The 24,301-nt window shown below is 36.0% G+C and overlaps 1 protein-coding gene across 7 annotated transcripts in view; it reads left to right on the forward strand.

Annotated features, from left to right (window-relative positions):
- The window catches only part of ATP11B (ATPase phospholipid transporting 11B (putative)), a 126,360-nt gene that overhangs the window by 64,750 nt on the left and 37,309 nt on the right, over positions 1 to 24,301 (forward strand). For all 7 annotated transcript variants that reach the window (XM_063442714.1, XM_063442716.1, XM_063442717.1 and 4 more), the window contains exons 3-22: positions 113 to 202; positions 1,849 to 1,929; positions 5,530 to 5,637; positions 7,701 to 7,829; positions 8,223 to 8,326; positions 10,022 to 10,069; positions 10,350 to 10,414; positions 11,990 to 12,071; positions 12,400 to 12,550; positions 13,688 to 13,885; positions 15,010 to 15,168; positions 15,988 to 16,163; positions 17,668 to 17,736; positions 18,693 to 18,766; positions 18,847 to 18,950; positions 21,412 to 21,593; positions 22,735 to 22,938; positions 23,251 to 23,404; positions 23,499 to 23,601; positions 24,024 to 24,169. In XM_063442714.1, coding sequence (XP_063298784.1) covers positions 113 to 202; positions 1,849 to 1,929; positions 5,530 to 5,637; positions 7,701 to 7,829; positions 8,223 to 8,326; positions 10,022 to 10,069; positions 10,350 to 10,414; positions 11,990 to 12,071; positions 12,400 to 12,550; positions 13,688 to 13,885; positions 15,010 to 15,168; positions 15,988 to 16,163; positions 17,668 to 17,736; positions 18,693 to 18,766; positions 18,847 to 18,950; positions 21,412 to 21,593; positions 22,735 to 22,938; positions 23,251 to 23,404; positions 23,499 to 23,601; positions 24,024 to 24,169 — 2,427 coding nt within the window. The remainder of the gene's footprint in view (positions 1 to 112; positions 203 to 1,848; positions 1,930 to 5,529; positions 5,638 to 7,700; positions 7,830 to 8,222; positions 8,327 to 10,021; positions 10,070 to 10,349; positions 10,415 to 11,989; positions 12,072 to 12,399; positions 12,551 to 13,687; positions 13,886 to 15,009; positions 15,169 to 15,987; positions 16,164 to 17,667; positions 17,737 to 18,692; positions 18,767 to 18,846; positions 18,951 to 21,411; positions 21,594 to 22,734; positions 22,939 to 23,250; positions 23,405 to 23,498; positions 23,602 to 24,023; positions 24,170 to 24,301) is intronic.

Raw genomic sequence — 24,301 nt, forward strand, 5'->3', positions numbered from 1 at the left:
AAATGGTTATATGTATTGTACAAGTTATTATTGATTCATTGTTCATAGCCTTTTTCATTTCATATCGGTTTAAATGATGCTAATAATTTTTTATAATTTTTTTTTTTTACAGTACACTGTTTTGAACTTTGTCCCTAAGAATTTATTTGAACAATTCAGAAGAATAGCCAATTTTTATTTTCTAATAATTTTCCTTGTTCAGGTAAGACTCCTTTTTATTTATTTATTTATTTATTTATTGACATAAGAAAACGTGCCCTTCTCAATGATCAACAAACCCAGCAGATTAGTAGGTGTGCATCACATGTGTATTAAGTAAAGAATTGACTTCTTATTATCTTTCTTTTTTAATCCTTTCTAAGACTGTGTTAGAATGGTAAAATTAAAGGAACACTCCGAGCACCATTACATCTTCATCTCAATGAAGGAGACCCATGGATGCACTCTTACCTTCAGGGGTTAAACCGTTCTCGAACCTGAGCATCTGCGCTGGAGGTTCACTTTGGGATTAAAACTTTCAAGAGCGGTTTAACACCTGAAGGTAAGAGTGCACCAGGGGGTCTCCTGGCACCGGAACAATTTCATTTAGATTAAGTTGTTATAATGCCTTAGCTGTCCCTTTAATATTTCATTAAGCAAGTTCTACAAATATTAAAGGAAAACTTGGTTTGACATCTTACCTAGGTCGTCTTAGGCTTCTGTGGCCGCTTATCCTGCATCTAGACAATCCATATTGCTCTCAAACGGTTTAATCACAATCGATCTCAACTCCTTCCAGGCAGCATCCGGCTTCTGAAATTTGTTTCATGAAACTCAAAGTGCCACAGGGCAGGGGTGCCACTGTTTGGCTGAGAGCTGTCAGCTGATGCTCTCAGCCAATCGGTAACTGGCTTGTAAAGAAACGTACATTTTTCACTTTGGATTTTGGGTACATCTAATAAATATTTAATTTTTTTGTTAGGGGGCAGCGGAGTGTCTCTTCCAGGTTATTTCTTTTATTTCTGTTTTTATTAAGTCTTTTTTGCAAAACATTGGCAGAGTTGAAGATTTGAGCGTTAGAAATATGAGCCATTGTGTTAAAGGGTTTGCTGCAGACAATCAATCTTTAGATCCTGTTACAATTGCTGAAAGCTTGTGAAATGTGATGTGCACTAATGATTCAAATGATCCTAATTGGCAAGGATGGATACATTTGTATAATTTATAAGACTTACAGACAACTCTAGGAGCCTGAAATTTTTTTTTTTGTGGATTTAGTTTATCCATTGAGAGATGTATATATTGTCCAGGAAACCGTGTGAGCTAGTTAAAGCCATTTCTACCTCAATTCTATAGTGTTTTCTAATCCAGCATTGTTTATTAAGAAGTTAGTTAAAGGGAATTAAACACTTGTGTTGAAATAAAAGAAAAACCGAAACAGTATCTTATGATATTGGTAAACCCGAAATCCCATTGCATAAAACACAATTCTTAACCTAAACATTTATTTTAAAAAAACACATAATTAAACTTGTATTAAGTCATAATAAATTAATACCACAATTTTAGGGTTCTGGAGGCTTAAACAACACACTACCTTCTTTCTTGTGGTTTATTATCATGTCTCCAGAAGCCCTCAATGCCATTATTGTACCATCATATACAGTTCAGTTTGTGTGTGTATGTATATATATTTATATGCACACATATATATATATATATATATATATATATATATATATATATATATATGTATATATATATATATATATATATATATATATATATATATATATATATATATATGTGTGTGTATATATAGCATTGCTTTTCAGGGCACATGTAACAGATTATTTTTTTATGTTTCAGCTTATGATTGACACTCCTACAAGTCCTGTAACAAGTGGACTTCCGCTGTTTTTTGTAATCACAGTAACCGCCATCAAACAGGTAAGTTGAAAACGCAAACTTTTTGTCTGAAACCAGACCTCTGGTGACTGTCAGACTGACGGCCGCTAAACACTCTTCATCCTTGACCTTTGAAAATTAACAATCTTCACATTTGGTCCCATCACACACAGCATGACGCTGCCGATTGCTGCTGAGCACAGCGATTGCTGCAAATTTTTTTGCACCTTTTCCCCAGTGATTCCTACTGAGAAGCATTAGATTGGACATATATCATCATAGCTGACTTCACTGCTGGCAGATTAACTGCACCTAGGAGATTTACGGGAATAAGTGAGATTTAAAGCATTTTAATATTTGTTTTAAACATTAGTGTTCCTTCAATTGTATAAAAAAAAAAAAGATGTAGCAAGCACTCTAACAAGCTACAAACCTATGCTCTTTGCTAAGGCTATAGTGCAAGGAGATAATTTCTTGTCCCTTGCACACTTCTCTCTGCTATTCCAGACAGATTGGATACAGTTAAAGAAACACTATAGGGTCAGGAACACAAACATGTATTCCTGACCCTATAGTGAAAACTCACCATTTAGGTGGCTTGCCCCCCATTAGCCCCTTCAGAAAGGGTTAAAACTCCCCTTATTTCCAGCTCTCCACGTGTCTGCCGACGCTGGCCCCGTCCCCTTGGTGACATCATCAAAATTGCCGCTTTTTGGCCAATCAGAGCTTCCTCATAGAGATGCATTGTATCAATGCATCTTTATGAGGAAAATACAGCGTCCCCATGCAGAGCGTGGGGACGCTGAACAGCAGGGCTGCTTACTGTACAGCCCTGAGCCAGGAAGCCCCTTGAGTGGCCACTTGGAGGTGTCCCTAGGGGCAATGTAAACACTGCCTTTTCTCTGAAAAGGCAGTGTTTACATGAAAATGCCTGAAGGGAGCTATTATACTCACTAGAACAACTACATTAAGCTGTAGTTGTTCTGGTGACTATAGTGTCCCTTTAATCATAATAGAAAAAGGAAGCATAAAAATATGTGTGGTACATAATGAAGTAAACCTTTAGTAAAAGATGAACAGCTCCACATTAGGAAAAAAGTAGGCCTGTTGTTCTTTGGAGAGGAGGGTTGCAATAAGCCTATGCCCAAATATACATGACCCGTTTATACAAGTATTGTTTTTCATATATTTTTATATATTTTGTTTGTGCGTGGTTTTGTCATTCTTTATCTGTTTTGCATAAATATTCTCACCTTTAATCACATAATTAGCAGCATCGCTCCTCACATGATCAGATGCCTGCTTGCTTGTTTAGGCGAGACAATGGATTAATGTGCTGACTGTAAATGTTTAAATGAAATAATGATCTGATATATGTAAATTGAGGCAGTGAAGATGTACCTTACGTGTCATTTTACTGTACTTACATGTGCTTGTTACTATATTAGTTAATGGGTTTTATGGCAGGTGTATGTATCTGTTACATAAAAACAGGTCCAGTGGGAACTCTCTCGACAAGATGACATTTTCACATGTAATAGGTTTCCATGTAATTTTGTGTAGATTTCAGGTTTTTTCTTTATTTAAATATATATATTTATTTTATTTTATTATTTATTATTGCCATTTATATAGCGCCAACAGATTCCGTAGCGCTTTACAATATTATGAGAGGGGGATTTAAATATAAATCGGACAATTACAAATAAACTTACAGGAACAATAGGTTGAAGAGGACCCTGCTCAAACGAGCTTACATTCTATAGGAGGTGGGGTGTAAAACACATTAGGACAGGAATTTACACTCAAATAAGGTGGGCTGCCCTTCAGGAGAGGGCAAGAGACAGGTATGTGAGGTAAGGGTTAGTCTTGGAGGCCATAAGCTTTCCTAAAGAGATGGGTTTTAAGGCACTTCTTAAAAGATGCAAGACTAGGGGAGAGTCTGATGGCGGTAGGCAGGCTATTCCATAGGAAGGGAGCCGCCCGCGAGAAGTCCTGCAAGCGCGAGTTGGCCGTACGAGTGCGGACAACGGACAGGAGGTGGTCACGGGCAGAACGGAGAGACCGAGAAGGGACATACCTATGGATCTGTGAGGAGATATAAGAGGGGCTAGAGTTGTTCAGTGCTTTATAGGTGTGAGTTAGTACCTTGAATTGACTCCTATAGCATACAGGAAGCCAATGTAAGGACTGGCAGAGGGGTGAGGTGTGAGAGAAACGACTAGAGAGGAAAATCAATCTAGCAGCAGCATTCATTACGGACTGTAAGGGTGCAGTACGGCTATTGGGGAGACCAATCAGGAGAGGGTTACAATAATCCATGCGGGAAATTACTAGAGCATGTATAACATACATTAAAAGGGTACTGTCACTTCCATGGATTTTGAACACGTTTACTTATCCCTATCTTTAACAAATATGTATTTTTAAGGAGTGAAACCCAAAATTAAATGTAAAAATAGGCTGAAATGTTTTCACTTTTTTGCTTTTACATTTTTTTACACATAACAGCTCAGTGTTCACATATCAGTATTGATTGTTAAATGCCTCATATTTATAGGATCTAAATACATTTTTGGCAGTTAACACTAACCCTATATGAAATCCCGCTATCCATATGGTTGCATTAACTCTAACCATTCCTGCCCTAACATTATTCCTCACCTTAACACTACACTAACGCTAAAACCGCATCAACCATTACCATAACACTAACCCTACTTCTAACCCTTACCAAAAGGAAATCCTTTGCTAATATCAGTACTGATATCAGCAGATGGGTTTTCAGGTTAAAACAGTAGAATGGTATGTTGCTGCTGCCTACTGGCTGTTTTCAGAATTACAGGCAATTAACTGTAATGCTGAAACTCCAGCATGACTATTACACTGTAATTGATGCTGAGCAGCTGGACAAGACCATCACCGATCACAATCAGCATGGGGTCTAAATAGACCTGTCATAATCTGTCCAGAACCTGAGGGTGTCTTTAGAGCATCTGCCAGCCTCTAGTGGATTTAAAGGGCTGTATACAGCGCTCACTATGAGCGCTGCATACAGTTTATTAGTCAACCTTAGGACTAAATGTGGCCCTAGCTACCCAGGTATCAAATGAGCAGGGATTCAACCCTTCTTACACTGCGATGTTGCAATAGGCATCTAAATGCCAATATATATGGCTATAGCAGCACTCATAAGAGCGCTGCATAAAGCGCATCTGTCAGTCCAAGGCCACTAAAAATGACCCTAGCTGTCAGAGGGGAGCCTCGGGTATGTATTGATACCTGGGTCTCCTGGTGTGTGTAGGAATTTAACCTTACTCACAACAAAACTTTAAGATGCGTCAACACATCCTAACGGCTTTAAAGCCCAGTAAAGTTAGGATGTACTAACACATCCCAACATTAAGTATCACTGTTGTTGGTTTTTGGTGTTTTTTTAGGGAACAAAGACATGCCACATGGAAGCATGTGAAGATTATGAAAATGATATGTAATTGGAAGTGATCAGTTATATGGTAGCAATGACTGCTCAGATATTGATGTATTTTGAGTCATGCTGTTGGCATTACTTGTAAATAAAATTGTGCATTAAAATACAGCCTGGGCATATTTGGATGAAATCCGTTCTGTTGTTCTTTTTAGGGATATGAAGATTGGCTGCGACACAAGGCTGACAATGAAGTAAACGGAGCTCCAGTTTATGTTGTCCGAAGTGGAGGTCTTGTCAAAACTAGATCGAAAAACATAAGAGTATGTAAAGATTTTAGCAGAAACACTTCTTTTTTTTATTATTTATAAACAAATTATTATTTAACTCCTTTACCTCTTATGTATCATGCTGTCATTCATTCAATGCTCATCAAGGACTGTTATGGCTATGTAAGACCATCAGTTTAAGACCCCCTGTAGATGGTCAGAATATACAAGTTCTGCAGATACTGCCATCTAACTGTTGTGCATAGAATTAGTATCACAAGATGACATGGTAAATATATTCAGTGCTCTTGAGTGCCTGCATTCAAGTACATCTCTGACACTGCAGAGTTACCGCTATTTTTATAAGTGCATTGATTTTGTTGAAAGCTCTCCTCCATGGGGTTAGTGTCATCATATCACAGTACTAATTCTCTTAGTACAGTACTTTATGGACTAAGGTACAGTTAATTGAGATTATCTCCAGGGAATTACCATCTGTCCTGGGGGCTGTGATATCATTGTTAAATTTCTATACCCACTCTTTCCAAATGCAAATGGGTAAGACCACCTCTCCGCATATGGGTGTTCACTTGCAAAGTTGTCTACCTTTTATGGCAATGATTTTATTTTTGGTGTAGCATATATAACTATTTAACTCATGGGTCTTGATTCTTTCTTTATATGTTACTAAACACATCACACAAAAAAATGATGGCGCAGATATAATTTTATCAAGAAAGGATAGCAGTATCAGATAAAATGTTATTATCAAGAGACAGATTCCTAGTACAGCAAACATCCTAAAGGTGGTACCATCTCCACTTTCTTACTTCATTATCCAAAAAAATGTATTTTGTGTTAAAGGGACACTATAGTCACCTGAACAACTTTAGCTTAATGAAGCAGTTTTGGTGTATAGAACATGCCCCTGCAGCCTCACTGCTCAATCCTCTGCCATTTAGGAGTTAAATCCCTTTGTTTATGAACCCTAGTCACACCTCCCTGCATGTGACTTGCACAGTCTTCCATAAACACTTCCTGTAAAGAGAGCCCTATTTAGGCTTTCTTTATTGCAAGTTCTGTTTAATTAAGATTTTTTTATCCCCTGCTACCCTGCAAGAGCCTCCTGTATGTGATTAAAGTTCAATTTAGAGATTGAGATACAATTATTTAAGGTAAATCACATCTGTTTGAAAGTGAAACCAGTTTTTTTTCATGCAGGCTGTCAATCATAGCCAGGGGAGGTGTGGCTAGGGCTGCATAAACAGAAACAAAGTGATTTAACTCCTAAATGACAGTGAATTGAGCAGGGAAATTGCAGGGGAGTGATCTATACACTAAAACTGCTTTATTTAGCTAAAGTATTTTAGGTGACTATAGTGTTCCTTTAATTTAGCAAAATTATGGCTTTTTCCACTACTAAGGTACTTGATGGAACACTCAAAGCAAACATAACTGCTACAACAGGGTTTGATGATTTATTTATCTGGAGTCCACTGGTCGCTGCATCTCCTCTTCCTGCTAGGAGATTTTTTTAATTTTTTTTTTTTAATGAGGTGAATGCTCATAATACAGAGTATGCAATATGAATACATGAATCAATCAAGTGATGTCTCAATACAAGTGTATAAAAAGCGCCTCTTTTTAGGTTATACAACATAAACGGGCAATAATAAACCGTGCATGGAATACAAAACAAAGTAAAACTATTACCAGTGAGTGCAGTGATATCAGACACATACCAGACATTGGGTGCTCGGTCACCTAACAGTGACTAGGGCACTGTAGCGTTAGGAATCCACACTTGTTTTTTTAACACTGTAGTGTTCCTTTAAATCAACCAGAAAGTGATATGAACGTATTTTTTTTTTTTTTTTTTTTTTTTTTTTTTTTTTCTCTTTCTTCCTCCTGCTACTGTTAAAATCTATGAAAATTCAATGCATTTTTGATTTGAACCTTATTCTAGGTGGCTGTGATAGAGTGTAATTTTAATTTTAAAGGTAGCAACATGATTTTAAGCATGTTAGATATTTTCGTTTCCCCATCAGAAGGATGGTGACGTTTACAGTTTGTGTGTAAAATATTCAAATTTTCTTCCTTTAATCCATATATTTTAGGTAGGTGATATTGTCCGTGTAGCCAAAGATGAGACATTTCCTGCTGATCTGGTACTGCTATCCTCGGACAGAGTCAATGGTTCGTGCCATGTTACAACTGCAAGTCTGGACGGAGAGACTAATCTTAAGGTGTGTCTTTGATACCTGTGCCACATTGTATTTAGTGTGGAACTGACAAAGCAAGGACAAACTTTGCAAATGAAGAGCAGATATAGAAATATTGTTTCAGAGAAAAGGACAGAGCTTAGAACAAAAAGCTTTTTTTAACAATGTAAATGTTAACAATAGGAATGAGCAACCATAGAATTAAAATACTGGAAAGTGATAGTTTCTTTGTAATAGATATGTCAGAGACTCTCTTTAGGTCTTTTTTTTTTTTTTTTTTTTTTTAAGCAAAATTGATTAAAATGTAGCTTTGGTTTTGTTGTATGGCAAAACATACTCTTAATTCTGTATATGTAAATGACTGGTTATATAAAATATATTTTCTGTAGAACTATAATTATAAACATATATTTTCAGACTCACTTTGCAGTACCAGAAACGGCAGTATTACAGTCTGTTGCAAACCTGGACACATTAATAGCAGTCATAGAATGCCAGCAGCCAGAAGCAGATCTGTACAGGTAATATGGAAACCATCATCCTGTTAATGATATGTTCTAAATGTTATTTCATACTTACTAATGTTACCAGTTTGATAAGATCTGTTTTTAAAGGTATAGAACCGCCCTCTCCAGTTCTGAACGATCCTGTTGCCCTATAACACAATTTGCTTCCCATCTTTTCCAAAACTGCAACACACCCAATATGCAAGTAGTGGGTAATACAAATATATTTGACCCTTGCATTATTAGCCTACAATAGACAGAGCCCTACAGGGGTTATTACACCGGAAGCAGAAACAAATGTTAATTTTTCTCCACTGGCGCTACCTGTTCACTGTACGGGAACATTGCAATCCACCTGCCCTTTTGACATATGCTTTCCACTCCCCCCAGGCTGCCACATTTATTTGCAATGGCATCTAGTAGATCTGCCCTTTATTTTCGTTGCTCGTTGCCCTGGGACTTGAAATTCAAAAATTGTAAAGTTGCTGTTTATGCAAACAAATTCCTGCTAACTCTTACCAATTTAATCTATTAGAAATAAATGCTGGAAATTGACTAAGTGTCTGGAATTAGTGAAACAAAACCAGACCTATTTTCCCTGCAGATCTATAGCCCCCCCTTTTAATATTTTCTCCCCAAAAACCTGTTAACAGTAAAAACTTATCTTGAATCCTGCACCAAGTGAAGCGTTCTTTGAGCGTTTCTACACCCCATCTGTTGTCATGCCACACAATTTCTTTCCTCTCATTGACCCAGTCTCATTCAGTGGTCCACTGCTTCGGAGGGATGGTGGTGGGATGGTTGGACAAGGGAGGGAGAGGATTACATGAACAAAACAAGCAAACATGGAGCAATATTAAGACATGTAGGTAGCTGGAGATGGCAGGGAGGGCTCAAATAAGGGAGGAGAGATATAGGCTTTCCCTTACAGGCGCGTTTACAGCTGTGCATGCAAGGGTAGAAACTCATTACGTCCGTTGACAGTGCTCAGATTTAATTTTTGCACAGATTTAACATTAGGTAGCCTGTAACTGTGTTCTGGGGTCCTTAAGTCATGTGTGCCAGGGGTGTATCTACCAGTAGGCGCACAAAAGTGTGTATTTCATTGTACGTGCAGTGTTTCACTGCACATACAGACTCCATCCTCCATGACCACTTCTAAAAGCAGACATGGTCATGGAGATTAGAGTAACCCTTTAAGTATCAACGAGTGAACATGTCAAGTGACATGACATTTTCTACCTTTATGACCTTAACTACCCAACTGTGCTGTATCTCTTGCACTTCACTTGCACCTATTCTTCTTGAACTTATTTCCAGCCTTGCTTGTCCCTTTGTGGGAGTTCAGTTTTGCCCCCATAATCAGATTAACAAATTTATCTGGAAGGATTGCAATACATATTCCACTCGACTTGCTCAATTAGCTGGATATCACATTAGATTGAACATTTTGAAATCAGTTTATTTTTGTTGTCCCTTTATGTGTTAAGTAAAACTAATTCCCCAACACCCCTCCAAATTGCATTAAAAATGTTTTTGTTATATATATTGTTCAAAGAATGAAGGCTAGATTTATCACTTTAAATTTATCTGTAATGCATGGGATAATGCACATATCTGTGTTTATCAACATAAATAGATATGACACACACGTGAGTTTACATTGAGAAATCATTTATATTGCACACTGATTATTTCGGTCATCCTTAGGTTTGTCGGGAGAATAACTGTGCGTCAGCATTCTGAAGATATTGTAAGGTAAATTTAGTCACTCATTAGCATGCATTTAACCAATGCTTTTTCCATATAATATGCTTGCAATCTATTTAACTCCATGCTTGCTGCGTGGCATTTTTCCTTCAGATTCTGCTTTTTTTTCCAGATTTTTTAGCATATTAGTTGTATGCATTTCCATACAGTTTTCAAAATATTTATTGAAATCGCACTGTTTTATAAAAATCCTCAGAACGCCCTTTTCTTTGTTTTACTTGTAACATTAACCAAAATACAAAAATAAAATCCTTCTTGACTATTTTAGACCTCTTGGACCGGAAAATTTATTGCTTCGAGGTGCAAGGTTAAAAAACGCAAAGGAAATTTTTGGTTAGTATATTTGCTGCTTTTGTGTGTTTTCATTAATATAAATAGTCATTAGACTTTCCTGCCACATCCTCTTATAGTAACACATTGCTAGTTTGATTACAGCTAGCTAGTTTAAAACAAATTCAGCCCCTAAGGTCTTCATTTCCATTTTCAGGGGATCCTTCTCTGTTGCTGAGGTTTTAAAATTGTAAAAGGCAGTCATGTCATGCAAAGAATTAGTGACACAGGTATCAGCACTCTAAAAGGAAAAAGTGGCCAAAATGTGTGAACATTTGCAGGTTATCTTTAAAAGAAAAACATTGAGTCCAACTAAAATATCAGTTATTGTTTTGTGTTTTTTTTTTGTTTGTTTGTTTTTTTAAATATATTTCTCATTCTGTGGTTAAATCGTAAACCATAAATGCAAGAATATGTCTGTCTGGATTTATATTTTTTATGTGAAGTTGTGTAGTCATAGCCTAGTTAATCATATAAGTCACATGAATCCCATGTAGTCTGGTGTGCAGGCATGGGGGGACAAATACTATAAGGCACTACAGGAGGATTACCCAGGCATATTAGCTCTTCAGCATTATAAAAGAAGATGGCATGGTTGGCATACTGTCCCTGGCCGCATGTATGGTGGCAGTGGTAGTACTTTCTAGATATGCTGTGGAAGGAATTAGATGTCATTGGCTCCACTGTGCTCTGCACCACTGTAAATATATCAATAACCTGTACCAGGGAAAATAAAACTGTCACAACCTCATAGGTGGCAGATTCACTCAAAAAATAAGCAAAAAATGGTTAATTAGGTATCCATGTTTTCATTGTATTTTCTGATTATTTCTTATTCATTTATTCCAACCAATTGATGAAAACTCACATATACTCCAAGAGGAGAAAGGACAGTAATCACAGGACAGATTGGGACAGGCAGATGAGCAAGTTTTTTTATGAATACACTGTAACACCAGTTAATGCAAAGCTCTGCTGTTATATAATTCACCTCAGAAAGATCTGCAAAGCGATTACATTTTTAGGGTTTAGGGGGTGATCACAGGACAATTGAGTGAATAGTTATGTAAAAAAATGAGGTTGTTTTCAGAGGATAGGTAGTGCCAAAGGAATATACAGTAAAGTATCTCAAAACCATTAACATTTCAGGTATAAAATCACAAAGCTTAGTTTTGTTTTTAAGAATACATTTAAAGAAAGGAGACCTTTCCTGGCTTCTTGTATCTTCCTCTGACTTTGTCGTTTGTACTAAAAGCCACAAAAGAAAACACTGTGTGCCACTGTGCCCATATTCTTCATTTTATTTAAAAAAAAAAAAAATATCCTTCATGCCGGTCCAAATATAAAAGACCATTTTATTAAATTGCAATAATGTTACAGCAGAAATGGTGACTCTAGTTTTGTTTTTATTTGCTCATAATTTTTCTACCATTTCAAATGTCCTGAGTGGGAACATATTTATGATCTCTGGAGAGTAGATGAGATTTGATGTGAATATTTCTCAGTACTTGTGTTCTTATTAGATTGTGCAGTAGTTTAGTAATGAATAACACAACTGGCTTTAATTTCCACCATTAGGTGTGGCGGTGTACACTGGAATGGAAGCTAAAATGGCTTTAAATTACAAGAGTAAATCACAGAAAAGGTCTGCTGTAGAAAAGTAAGTTGGATGTTTTAAATTTAATTTTTGGTGGAGGAGGGGGGGGGGGGGAAGGGAACAACACCCTTTCCCTTTCCCTTTCCCTTTCACCATGTGAATGTAGCTTTAAATTAGGCTTTATCTAGTCACTACTTGATACATTTCCAAGTTGTGAAAGATAACAAGTAACCTTGTAAATGTGTCCTGCTTGTATAAATGCTGTGGTTATTGACTTTTTGGGGGGACTTTGCAGTCATGTTGTAACAATATGTTGAAACATACTTGAATCAATGTTTTCGTGTCTGTTACATTGTTTATATTTTAAATGCTGATTTATGGGTTTTTTTAGGTCAATGAACACATTTTTGTTGGTCTACCTGATAATTCTCCTATTTGAGGCCATTCTGAGCACAATCTTAAAGTATGCCTGGCAGGCTGAAGAGAAATGGGATGAACCATGGTATAATCACAAAACAGAACAAGAAAGAAACAGTAGTAAGGTTTGTATTAAACTCTGCAGTGAAAGATGATATACTAGATATTCAGACATATATTCAGGACAAACATGAAATACATATTACTGTAAATATATACATACAAGAATTGGGTGGGGGGAAAAAGTGTGGATGAAAACTCCTTCCACCTGAAGTAAGTGGATAGCTAATACATTGCTAAACACAAATACACACAACAGTCAAGACATAAGACTTGCTTTTCCCACAGAAATCTCACTTTAACCATGCTCTCACTACTGCAAGGGATTCTTGGTAGGCGTATGCATATGAGCTCAACAAAGAACCACTTTTTTGCCTCATAATTCCACTTTATACATGGATTCCTTGGAGTATGTGTATGCTGTATACAACAGCTTTGAAACACAACTCGGGAAGAGGAGCAAAGCCAGTGAACCACTTATGGACAGCTGTTTCATTGTTAATGCAACTGTTCAGCATGAGGTTGGTTACTGGCTTGCTATGGAGGCTTGGCGTTACTTGTAAAGTACATACCAACAGAGTTCTGGTGGGGAAAAAAGTGTGGATGAAAACCCCCTTTTCCCTCTGAAGTAAGTGAATAGTTAATACATTGCAAAACACACATACACACACCAGTCAAGCAATAAGACTTGCTTTTCCCACATAAATCTCACTTTAACAGCACTCTCACTACTGCAAGGGATTCTGGGTAGGCATATGCAAATACATTATTTGTGCATTGTTTCTATGAGTCAGTACATGTTGTGTAGCAACAGCCTGCTTTTTTTTTTTCCTTTTTGAGTCTGCACTAATGAAAGTAAATGTATTTGAGCATTTTTAATGCTGTTTTAATTTGTTAAAAAGTTTATGTTCAATTTGTATTAATGAACTTACGGAGCGTATTTATAAATGATCAAAAAACACCTTGTGTAGCATGGTTTTTATGTTTTATTGCTTCCTTTTTTAATTCTTAAAATTAACATATAAATTGTGCTTTAAGTGTCCGGGATTTGGAGTAAATAACATTACACCTTAAAATGGAAAAATTAAAAGTATAAAGTATGGCATGGACAAGTGGAGTGTTATTTTTTGTGTGTGTGTGTGTGTGTGTGTTTTAATTTGCATGTATAACCTTTTTACTCAAATGTGTTTTGATTCCACTAGATCCTCAAATTCATTTCGGATTTTCTTGCCTTCTTGGTCCTTTACAATTTTATCATACCTATATCCCTTTATGTGACTGTGGAGATGCAGAAATTCCTTGGCTCATTCTTCATTGGCTGGGATCTTGATCTTTACCATGAGGAGAGTAACCAGAGGGCACAGGTTAATACATCTGACCTAAATGAAGAGCTTGGACAGGTAAAATCAAACTCAACAGAAGTTACAAAATCGAGATAACGCCTTACTTTTCCTTAGTTAAAATATATTGGTGTGATGAGTTACTTAGGTTAAAGTGGTCATAAGTAAGTACTTTGGTATTATATATCAAAACCATATGTGGAACTCTCTTAAATAGTTGTTCAAGCAACATAAATTCCAGTTGGACACAAAACTGTAACATTTCTAAAATATACACAATTGAATAAAGAAAACCACCTATAATCTATTTTTTTTTTTTTTTATTATTTAGTTTTTCATCTTTGAATGCCTTTTATATGCACACTGCAAAGTGCAAGGACTGAGCTCCTAACAATAATAGACAGTGGTCTAAGATAAAGATGCCCAGTTGCAGGATTAACAAAGTGTGGCTTTGAACGTTTTATTTTTCAAACCTCACAAATACATATTTGTTAAATAAGGGGTAGTTAAAAAATATTATTACAAATCATGGAAAGTATCCATTCCCCTTTAAAGATAAGAGATTGAAAAAGATCTCTTGTAGTAGGAGAAGTGAGAGGATGGGTGAATTATTTTGCTTTGAGTAGAAGTAGGAATGTGAAGCTGCAATATACAGGGTTATACAGGGCTAGAAGCATTGTAGCATGTTTCTGTTTTGGCACAGGAATGGAAGCAATGCCTACCCTATTATTAAGCTTTCTACACCTTTATAACCAAATCATGCCATGTAGTAAGGATTACCAAATACACTATATTTTAATGGATTTGTGCTGTGGACCTTTTAAATTATATACAGCCGAATTAAATAAAAGTAATCAAGAAGAGAAATGTCAGAGAAACTGCAGTATTGTTTTATTATTAATTCAGTATATAAAGCTGCATAATGCATGCCAGCACTTTAAAAGTATCTCCAATAAATATTTGTCCGTGGAGAAATGGTGGAACTGATATGTATATCGTAATATGAAAGTATGTGCCCAACAAATTCAGTAGTACGTAACTGTATCAAGTTAAACAGCCTAACGCATGGTTTCTTTGCACTGCATTTGATATTACAGCAGACGTGTTATATATGCTAAATTTCCACTGAACATTGCTTGCATTAGTATACTTGACATTTTGATATTTCTGTTCATTTTATACAGGTGGAATATGTATTTACGGACAAAACGGGGACACTGACAGAAAATGAGATGCAGTTTCGTGAATGCTCAGTAAACGGAATTAAGTACCAAGAGATCAATGGCAAACTTGTGCCTGAAGGAGTGACTGTGGATTTTCCAGATGGGCCTACTACAAGCTTAGTAAGATCTCTGTACCTATTATAATTAGTAAACCAATTATGTCTATTCCAGATTGCCAACATATGCACCGATTCAACACTTGAATGCTAAACATGTATATGTTGTGCAAAGAATGTTTATATATTTATTTTATTTTTATTTTGCTAACTTTTTATATTTATTTTGTGTTACACCAATGGTGCTAGTCATGTAGCTATATACATACCCTGTTGTAACCACCTGTAAACATCTTTACACATCAAAAGATTGTAATACTCAAAGTGTTGGTGGATATATATTGTAGAGTTTGTGTTTAAATATTCCCGATACATAATCGTTGAGTGCCACATTGATCTTTACCTATTCTGTGAAAAATACCAAATATGCATGTCACAATGAATGCACAAGCATCCACCAATCTGCAGATTTCTTAATCTATAATGTGCGGCTTTGCACTTAAAGGAACACTATAGGGTCAGGAATACAAATAACAAACACTTTTTAGGTTCAAACCTCAGTTTAGTATATATTTTAAGTTGTGAATTTGCTAGTACTTTTGTATAAATGTGGCTTGTTTTTACAAGTTACAAGTAAAACATGTAATTCACATTTTCGCAGAGTCCATTCTTCTGCAGGAATTGCTCATCATTTTACTGTATGTTGAAATGTTTTACTTGTTTTTTTATTTTCTTTAACACGTGTTGCTGTTTTGCTTGTATTTGCGGTTACAATTTATTTCAGTAAGTTACGGTGGTATCCGAATAGTCCATGAAATAAAAATGCAAGGTTTGCACTGTTTAGGTAGTGTGCATTTAATGACTCTTGTTTGATTGTCATCAGAGCATGGAGGAGGAACTCTTCTTCAAAGCAGTCTCCTTATGCCACACAGTCCAAATATGTCACGACCAAGTAGACGGCTCGGTAGATGGTTTTCAATGCTCAAACGGCATATCCCAACAACAAGAATACTATGCCTCTTCACCAGATGAAAAGGCTCTAGTTGAGGCATCCAGAAGGTGAGAATGACTTCCAGTGTGTCACTTTTAGCAGATAGTCTGCCAATAATTGTTTCTAATCACACATCGTTTTTGTGATATTGCTTTGTGAAGATTTTCTTCCAAATTATAGTGCCAATTTATATTCTCCATTAAAGTCTTGCTGATAGAAGAACACCATCTGGTTAAGAATCAAGTCCTTTTTTTTTTTTTTTTCGTTGCAGCTGTCTTCAAACCATTTCTTGTGTGTTGCCTTGGTTTTCACTGCAATATATTTTGAAAAATGAGCGGTCACAACGATAATGAATTATATTTGTGAGACACTAAACACCACAGTAATCATATCATTTACATCCAACCTCTTTAGTGTTGAATTTGTATGTGTGAGATATATATTTATATTAAATTAACTTTTCATAGTTATATGTTGTACACTGCTAGCAAAACCGATGGCAAGTGTTCAAACCTGCACTCTCACTTTTGAGTTGTAAAATATACTGAAAGTGAAGTGGTTAAAACTTTGTCTTTTGCTTGTTGTAGTTTATTTCCAATCAGCTTTTCATTGCTCGTACTCCAGGTCTATGGATAGTCTCACCCTCTATAGAACCCCATTTATTACTATTAAGTATGCTCAACATTACAAAGATTAGCACTTCTTGCTAACCTTATAAGTGAAAAACCGAAGAAATGAATATTTTGACATGTTACTTTCCACTTTATACTTCCCTTCAGCTCACATATTTCCTAACGAGTGTTTAAATAAAATGCTGAGAACGTACAAGTGTGTTTCATTTTAATTGCGCATTTATTCAATACATTGGAGTGACTATTGCAAAATGTACTAATCACTTTGATGTCATGCTGCTTCTGATGCCCTCATGCTGTATTGTCTTACATGTATTTTAAGTGATAGGGTTGATATTACTATGTTTGTCAGAATATGGCGTTTGATGGCAGGGGTGTTTGAAAGACAATCAATGCCTCTACAAATGTTCAAAACGTGCCCAAAGGCCAATTTGTCAATGAGAGTACATCCTTCCAAACCTAAGAAATAAAAAAATAGGGTGCTGCTTAACCCCTTAAGGACACATGACATGTGTGACATGTCATGATTCCCTTTTATTCCAGAAGTTTGGTCCTTAAGGGGTTAAACCACAGTCTGCTGAAGATATGCAGTGGTGTTTGTTTATTTATGTATATTTATATGTATACAAAAAGAGGTTTGTGTGGGTGTCCTGTATTCGAATGCAAGAGATGAATTTTTGTACATCTTGAAAGATGAACATTTTTGTTTACTATCAAGGAGCTAGGATACAGAGCTTTTCGGTTCTGACAATACCGAACACTTATCAAGCACGTATATGCTTTTACCCATCTATGTCACCCTACGACAGGGTATTCAGTAACAATCAAACCTTTAAGCTTATCTGCGTTGTTCATTTATGTTAATTGATCTGATAGTATTTTTAATGAAAATATAGTTTTTCATTACACTGAGTGCATTTTTATTTCTCTTGCGTTATAGAATGGGTGTAGCATTTTCTGGCACTAATGGAGACATTATGGAAATCAGAACGCTTGGCAAGCATGAAAGGTATCATTGATATTGTACCATACCCACTTCATAAAATGTCAGATGCTAATATTGTATGGTCCGTTACTTTTTATAAAGTATGCCTGCTGTGTCTCTAGAAATCAATATGTTTTTAGTGGCTCAGATATGGTTTTAATTTAGAATAATGTTTTATATACATGTATTCACTTTTCGAATCAGTAGTATTTATTTGTGGTCTCATTGCAGACCTTTCCTATTTAACATGTCTATTCTGTTTACAGTGCATATTAACACTAAGGCTGTACAACATTTCCTGCATGTTTTCCTGCTCCTAATTCTTGTATTTGTTAAAGGGACTCTCCAGTGCCAGGAAAACAAACCTGTTTTCCTGGCACTATAGAATCCTGGAGTGCCCCCATCCCATGTCGCCGAAGGGGTTAAAACTCCTTCAGCCACTTACCTGAATCCAGCACCGATGTCCCTCAGCGCTGGGTCAGGCTACGCCCACGGTCCGATGTCGGCGGGGGGAGACCTAATGCGGTAATGGCCGCTTACGCATTAGACCTCCCCGTAGGAAAGCATTGTTCAATGCTTTCCTATGGAGAAAATCTGACGCTGGAGGTCCGTGAGGTTGGTTTCGATTCCGGATGTCCTCTAGTGGCTGTCTGGTAGACACCCACTAGAGGGCAGACTGAGAGCTGCAATATAAACTTTGCAGTTCTCTGGAACTTAAGTGCAAAAGGGTCACAGCACCCAGACCACTTCAATTAGCTAAAGTAATCTGGGTGCCTGGAGTGTCCCTTTAAATTTAACTTGGCCTGAACAAGAAATCTATTTTTGCATTCCCTTTGGGGTCATGTTCCTATTAACAACAAACGTTGCCCTGTTTTGCACAGTTCTTCTCATGACTGTAGAAAAGTTAATAGCATCTGTTGGTGTCTGTTGTGTTTTCTATCCTATGTGATTTTACATTCCCTACATCTTTCATTTTTAAGGTTTAAGCTTCTTCATGTCTTGGAGTTTGATGCAAATCGTCGCCGGATGAGCGTTATTGTTCAGAGTCCATCTGGTAGGTGGGGAAAATTAGCACAGCTGATTCACAAGAGACGGTCTGAGCATGTTTTTAATTTCTGTGTATATTCTTGCTAGGAGACAAAATACTTTTCACCAAAGGAGCTGAGTCCTCTATCTTCCCCAATACAAAAAGTGGGGAATTGGAAAGAACCAGGGTGCATGTGGATGATTTTGCCTCAGTAAGTGCTGTGACTGTATTATTTAAATATGATTATTCTATTTCATTTTTATCGGTATGCATGTTCTATAATGGTCATTAGTTTGCCCTTCCCATCTAAATGTGAATGGATTACTTTGCTCGATTATGTCACTTATGCTTGTTGTGAATTATGATAATCTGTTAAAGGAGAGCCAAATTACTGTTCAAAATTGACCTCCATGGTTATTTACCAAAATGAGAATTCAAAGTGAATTTCAAATATAAAGGTTTACTATAGGGTCATGAACACAAACATGTATTCCTGACCCTATAATGTTATAAAAGCAGCATCTACCGTTTATATTTGAAATTCACTTTGCATTCACTTAGAATTTTCACTTTTGGGAATAATCCTGTGTAAATAAAAGTTAGTTCCTGATTGCAAAGGGTTTACAGCAAATATCACTAGCTATTGTAGAACTTTAAATCAGACAATATGTCCTGTTCGAGGAACATTGTAATATACAATTCGTAATTACTAATCAGCTGATTAACAAAATATCTGGTTTTGTAGCCTTCTTTGAAACTTATCTTGATATATCGGTCTGTTTACATTGTGTTCATGGCAGAGTATGATTATAATTGTAGTCTTAAGTAGTCAAATATGATTATATTTGTGTTTTGTTTGACACAAATACTTAGAATCAGAAGATTTCTTATCCGAATTCCTGACACAATGCTTGTGAATAAAGTTGAAATATATATGTAATCATATTTAAGAACTTCTTTTCCACAGTCCCCGCCTTGTAATCGCAGAGAGAATGGTTAGTCTAAGTGTAGTTATAATGGAGAAAAAAAAATTCCACAACCTCAGTAGAAATTTAACCACTGCACATTCCAACGATTTAAAGTCCTTTATTTTTTGATTTACAATTAATAGCATCACGTTGAAATAAAGTGGTCAGCTCATAACCCAGCAAAAGACAAGTTTTGAGCGCTATCAAGATAAACAAAGAAAACAGAGGATAAGGAACAGGGGGAAAAGATTACCTTGGCTTTATGTTATGAGCCAATTTTACTATATTTCAACATAATACTTTTAACTGTGAATCAAAAATAAAAGACTTTAAACTGTTGAAATATGCAGTGATGAAATGTATTCTGAGATCCTTTGTTCTTCATTGTGGATAAAGTTCCTGTGTTTTACATACATTATTCTGTCATCGATGCTATTATCTTTCATGCTTACCAAAACACGAAGAACCCTTTGAATCTTTTGCACAGCTCTGCTTGTTTACAAAAGTGAATCTGCTTAAAAACTCGGTTGCTTAAATCGTTTTTCTCTTGTTAATCAGGAGTAATATCTTAAAACCAACTTTGCAACCACATATTGCAAACAAACATCTCTACTAAACAGTATTCATATGTGTTCCCAAAACCTACTTCTAGAATCTGATATTCTCATTTGTTTGGAAGAAAAATTTGTAGAGATTAGCATATTTGCAATTAACTCGGCCCAAAACAAAAGGAGTAGCCCTAATTCGCCTAGATAATTGATATTTTTCACAGCTACTTGGTCCTATTGACTATACTTCAAAGCTGTTTAACACAAAAAAAGAAAAACAGCAACTCTAGTGTTTGATGTATTTATTTATTATGTTTGAGGCTCTTTTTTTACCTTTAGATTCAGGTCCCCCTCAAGAATCCTAAAAGACAGGTTACTCATTTCTGATCCAGTGGTGACGAGGTCTACTTGCCGCAACTCTCCTCTGCCTCACCAGTGATGATCACATCACCTTGTCAGTGCAATGCTTCTAACAATCACTGCATTACATGGAGAAGAATTAAATCCTATTTTTTTAATTTTTTTATTATGGTTGTTTGTGGCATTTTTTTTTCCTACAATATATAAATAGTTATATATTTGTACCAAGTGCTTTAAGTATAACTAATAGAATGAAATGTACATACATATAAATGCTCCTTTTTCTATATGAAAGCACAGAGTATGTGAGGAGAAATGTAATAAATAAAATAGGTGCAAGTATAACGTAAAGCAGTGCTCCTCAGTCTTATCTTTAGGTTTAACCCCTAAAGGTAAGCCTGGCTCCCTAACAACTTTATTCCAATGAAGTTGATATAATACTCGGAGATTCCCTTTAATCAAGTCAAGTAACAGATTAACACATTTCTTCTGTAAATCCTTATGTATATTCTGAAGAGGTAGGTTGTGTATATGCATAGTAAAAGAGTGAGGCACACTAATTTACAAAAGAAATGCGTTAACTGGTTACTTCACTTGATTAAAGGGAATCTACGGGCACCATAACAACTTCATCAGAATGTATATATAATGTACTAATAGTTCTAGATTTGAAGGATTGTGTGTGTTAGGACTGTTTGTTATAGTTTTCAATGGAGGAATACTTTTTTATTTTTTATTTTTAATAGATTTCATGTTTATATTTGTACTAATAAGTGACTTGATTTCCCCTTACCAGAAAGGGCTTAGAACATTGTGCATTGCCTATCGGAGGTTCACAGCAGAAGAATACTTAGAAATTGACAGGCGGCTGCACGAGGCAAGGACAGCATTACAACAAAGGGAAGATCGCCTAGCAGATGTATTCGACTTAATCGAGAGAGACCTGGAGCTGCTTGGGGCGACAGGTGTTGAAGACAAGTAAGAAAACTCATTGTACTAAGGTTTCTAGACTGCTTAAATTCTGGTACATTGTGATAAATGTACATTTTATGAAAACAATTGGTTGGTTTTTTTTTAAAGATCTATACGGCTATATTTATAAAAAAAAAAAAAAAAAACTGACGCATCTACTTTTAAGTTTGCAATGGTATTGTGTGTATACACCATTTTCTTATGTCCGTTTATTCCATCTTTATAAATTGAGGACCTTTTCCCCTCTTTCTATAATGTGCCAAAAATAATTATTTTCAACACTTTTTGTTCCTCTTTTGGATTTTTTGCTCCCTTTTTTTTCTTGCTGTTACTATTGATTCAAACAAAGACATGTGTTATTATGCATTTGTAATTTTAATAATTTGTTTTTCCTTAAAGGAACACTATAGTCACCAAAACAACTTTAGCCTAATGATTCAGTTCTGTTGTATAGATCATACTCCTGCAGTCTCACTGCTCAATTCAATTATCTGCCATTTAGGAGTTAAATCACTTTTGTTTAACTTACTTTAAAAGCTTGTATTTACTTCTCTGTGAATTGAACTTTAATTACAGACAGGAGATTTCCACGGGATCTAGCAAGCTAGTAGCAAAGCAGGATATAAGATATTCTAAGTTAAACCAGAATTCTGAATTAAGGAAGTGTAAACATTACATGACTCTTTACAGGAATTGTTTAGGAAGGCTGTGCAAATCACATGCATGGAGGTGTGACTAGGGCTGAATAAACAAAGTGATTTAACTCCTAAATGGCATGGAATTGAGCAGTGAGACTGCTGGGGCATGATCTATAAATGAAAACTGCTTTATTAAGCTAAAGTTGTTTTGGTGACTATAGTGTCCCTATAAACAAAGGAAAGACCAGCTGACACACACACCCACACCCACACCACACACCACACACACGGCTGCTCACAGAAACAATGTGGCACAGTTGAAGGATAACAGTGGTGCAAACAAAAAATAGAATATTGGTGTGAAAACAGAAGCTTTTCTTTCTTCTTTTAAATATATATACATTGACACTTGTGGTGGGTTTCATACTCTTGAAATTAAATATTAAGTTGTTCGCTGTATTATCACCAATAAGTTTAAGTTGACATTGAATCCCTGGATTTTATTACAGACTCCAGGAAAAGGTACAGGAAACAATAGAGTCCCTCCGTGTGGCAGGGATTAAAGTCTGGGTGCTCACAGGAGACAAACATGAGACCGCTGTGAGCGTCAGCTTAGCCTGTGGACATTTCCACAGAACTATGAACATTCTTGAACTTGTGCAACAAAAATCAGACCGTGACTGTGCGGAGCAGCTTAGACAACTTGCAAGAAGGTGAGTGAAGTAACAATGAGTAGACCCCAAAATCATTTTCATATTTTGCACACAGTCCACAAATTATATTGTAAAATTGATGGCCATTATATCATTCTTAGGCATTGACAAAGGACCTGACTGTATTATATAAACGTGGTTACATTTTATTAATTATTAATAAGGGTTTTGGATATTCTAGGTGTCTTCAGCTACTGCCATTACAGAACAGTCTGCATTTTGTTCTTTTTTTCTTTTCTTTTTTTATTTATCATGCTATGTTTTACCCTGTATCACTTTGCACCATTTCATGTGTTATTTTGATTTCTTTAGAATACAAGATGATCATATTATTCAACATGGGCTGGTTGTGGATGGAGCCAGTCTTTCTCTTGCACTCAGGGAACATGAAAAGCTGTTCATGGAAGTTTGTAAGAGCTGTTCTGCTGTGCTGTGCTGTCGCATGGCACCTTTACAGAAAGCAAAGGTATATGAAGGTTTAATCTGTGTTGGCATGTAATCTTTAAGTTACAAAATTAACCAGAATCTTTTTATTTTTATTTTTTTTTTTTACTCTTTAGGTAGTCAGACTAATAAAAATATCTCCAGAAAAACCCATCACTTTAGCCATTGGAGATGGAGCAAATGATGTCAGCATGATACAGGAAGCTCATGTGGGCATAGGTGAGTGATTGGTATAGTTAGGCAATTCTTATTTTGCACATTGTTATTCCAGATCTGGAATAGTGGGGATGCAGTCATGTTGGCTCGATAAGCTCTGAATGTGGTGTGGCTAGACTGAATATGGCAGGGTTTAGTGAAAAGGTGTTTACTAATGGAGTTGGAAACTGAGCAGGATGTACACACTGGAATCTAATGCTATAACATTGAAGACAAAAATGGCCAGAGGGAGACCTGGAATTTAATACTGTGAAGATCTGTAACTTTTACAATTCAAATGCGTTGGCAGTATTCAAGGGCTGTCAGCTGTTACCTGCAGCAGACAGCTCAACACCTATCATTTAATATTGCAGTACTTCTAATCTAAATAAAAGCCTATTTTTCCTGCTATGTAATATGTGCATGTTTGTTTTTTCTCTGTGTAGGAATCATGGGGAAAGAAGGACGACAAGCTGTAAGAAACAGCGACTATGCAATTGCAAGGTTTAAATTCCTTTCAAAACTGCTTTTAGTGCATGGTCACTACTACTACATTAGAATAGCTACTCTTGTACAGTACTTTTTTTATAAGGTACGTATCTATTCCTTACATAAAATTATTTTTAACAAGCCAATTCCAGTATGAAAACTGCCGAATGTTTAAAATAGGCTTGATTAACGGCTATACTTTATTTTTATTTAAAAAATATATATATTTTTTTAT

This window comes from Pelobates fuscus, chromosome 2 (assembly GCF_036172605.1).
Source record: "Pelobates fuscus isolate aPelFus1 chromosome 2, aPelFus1.pri, whole genome shotgun sequence".
NCBI lineage: Eukaryota > Metazoa > Chordata > Amphibia > Anura > Pelobatidae > Pelobates > Pelobates fuscus.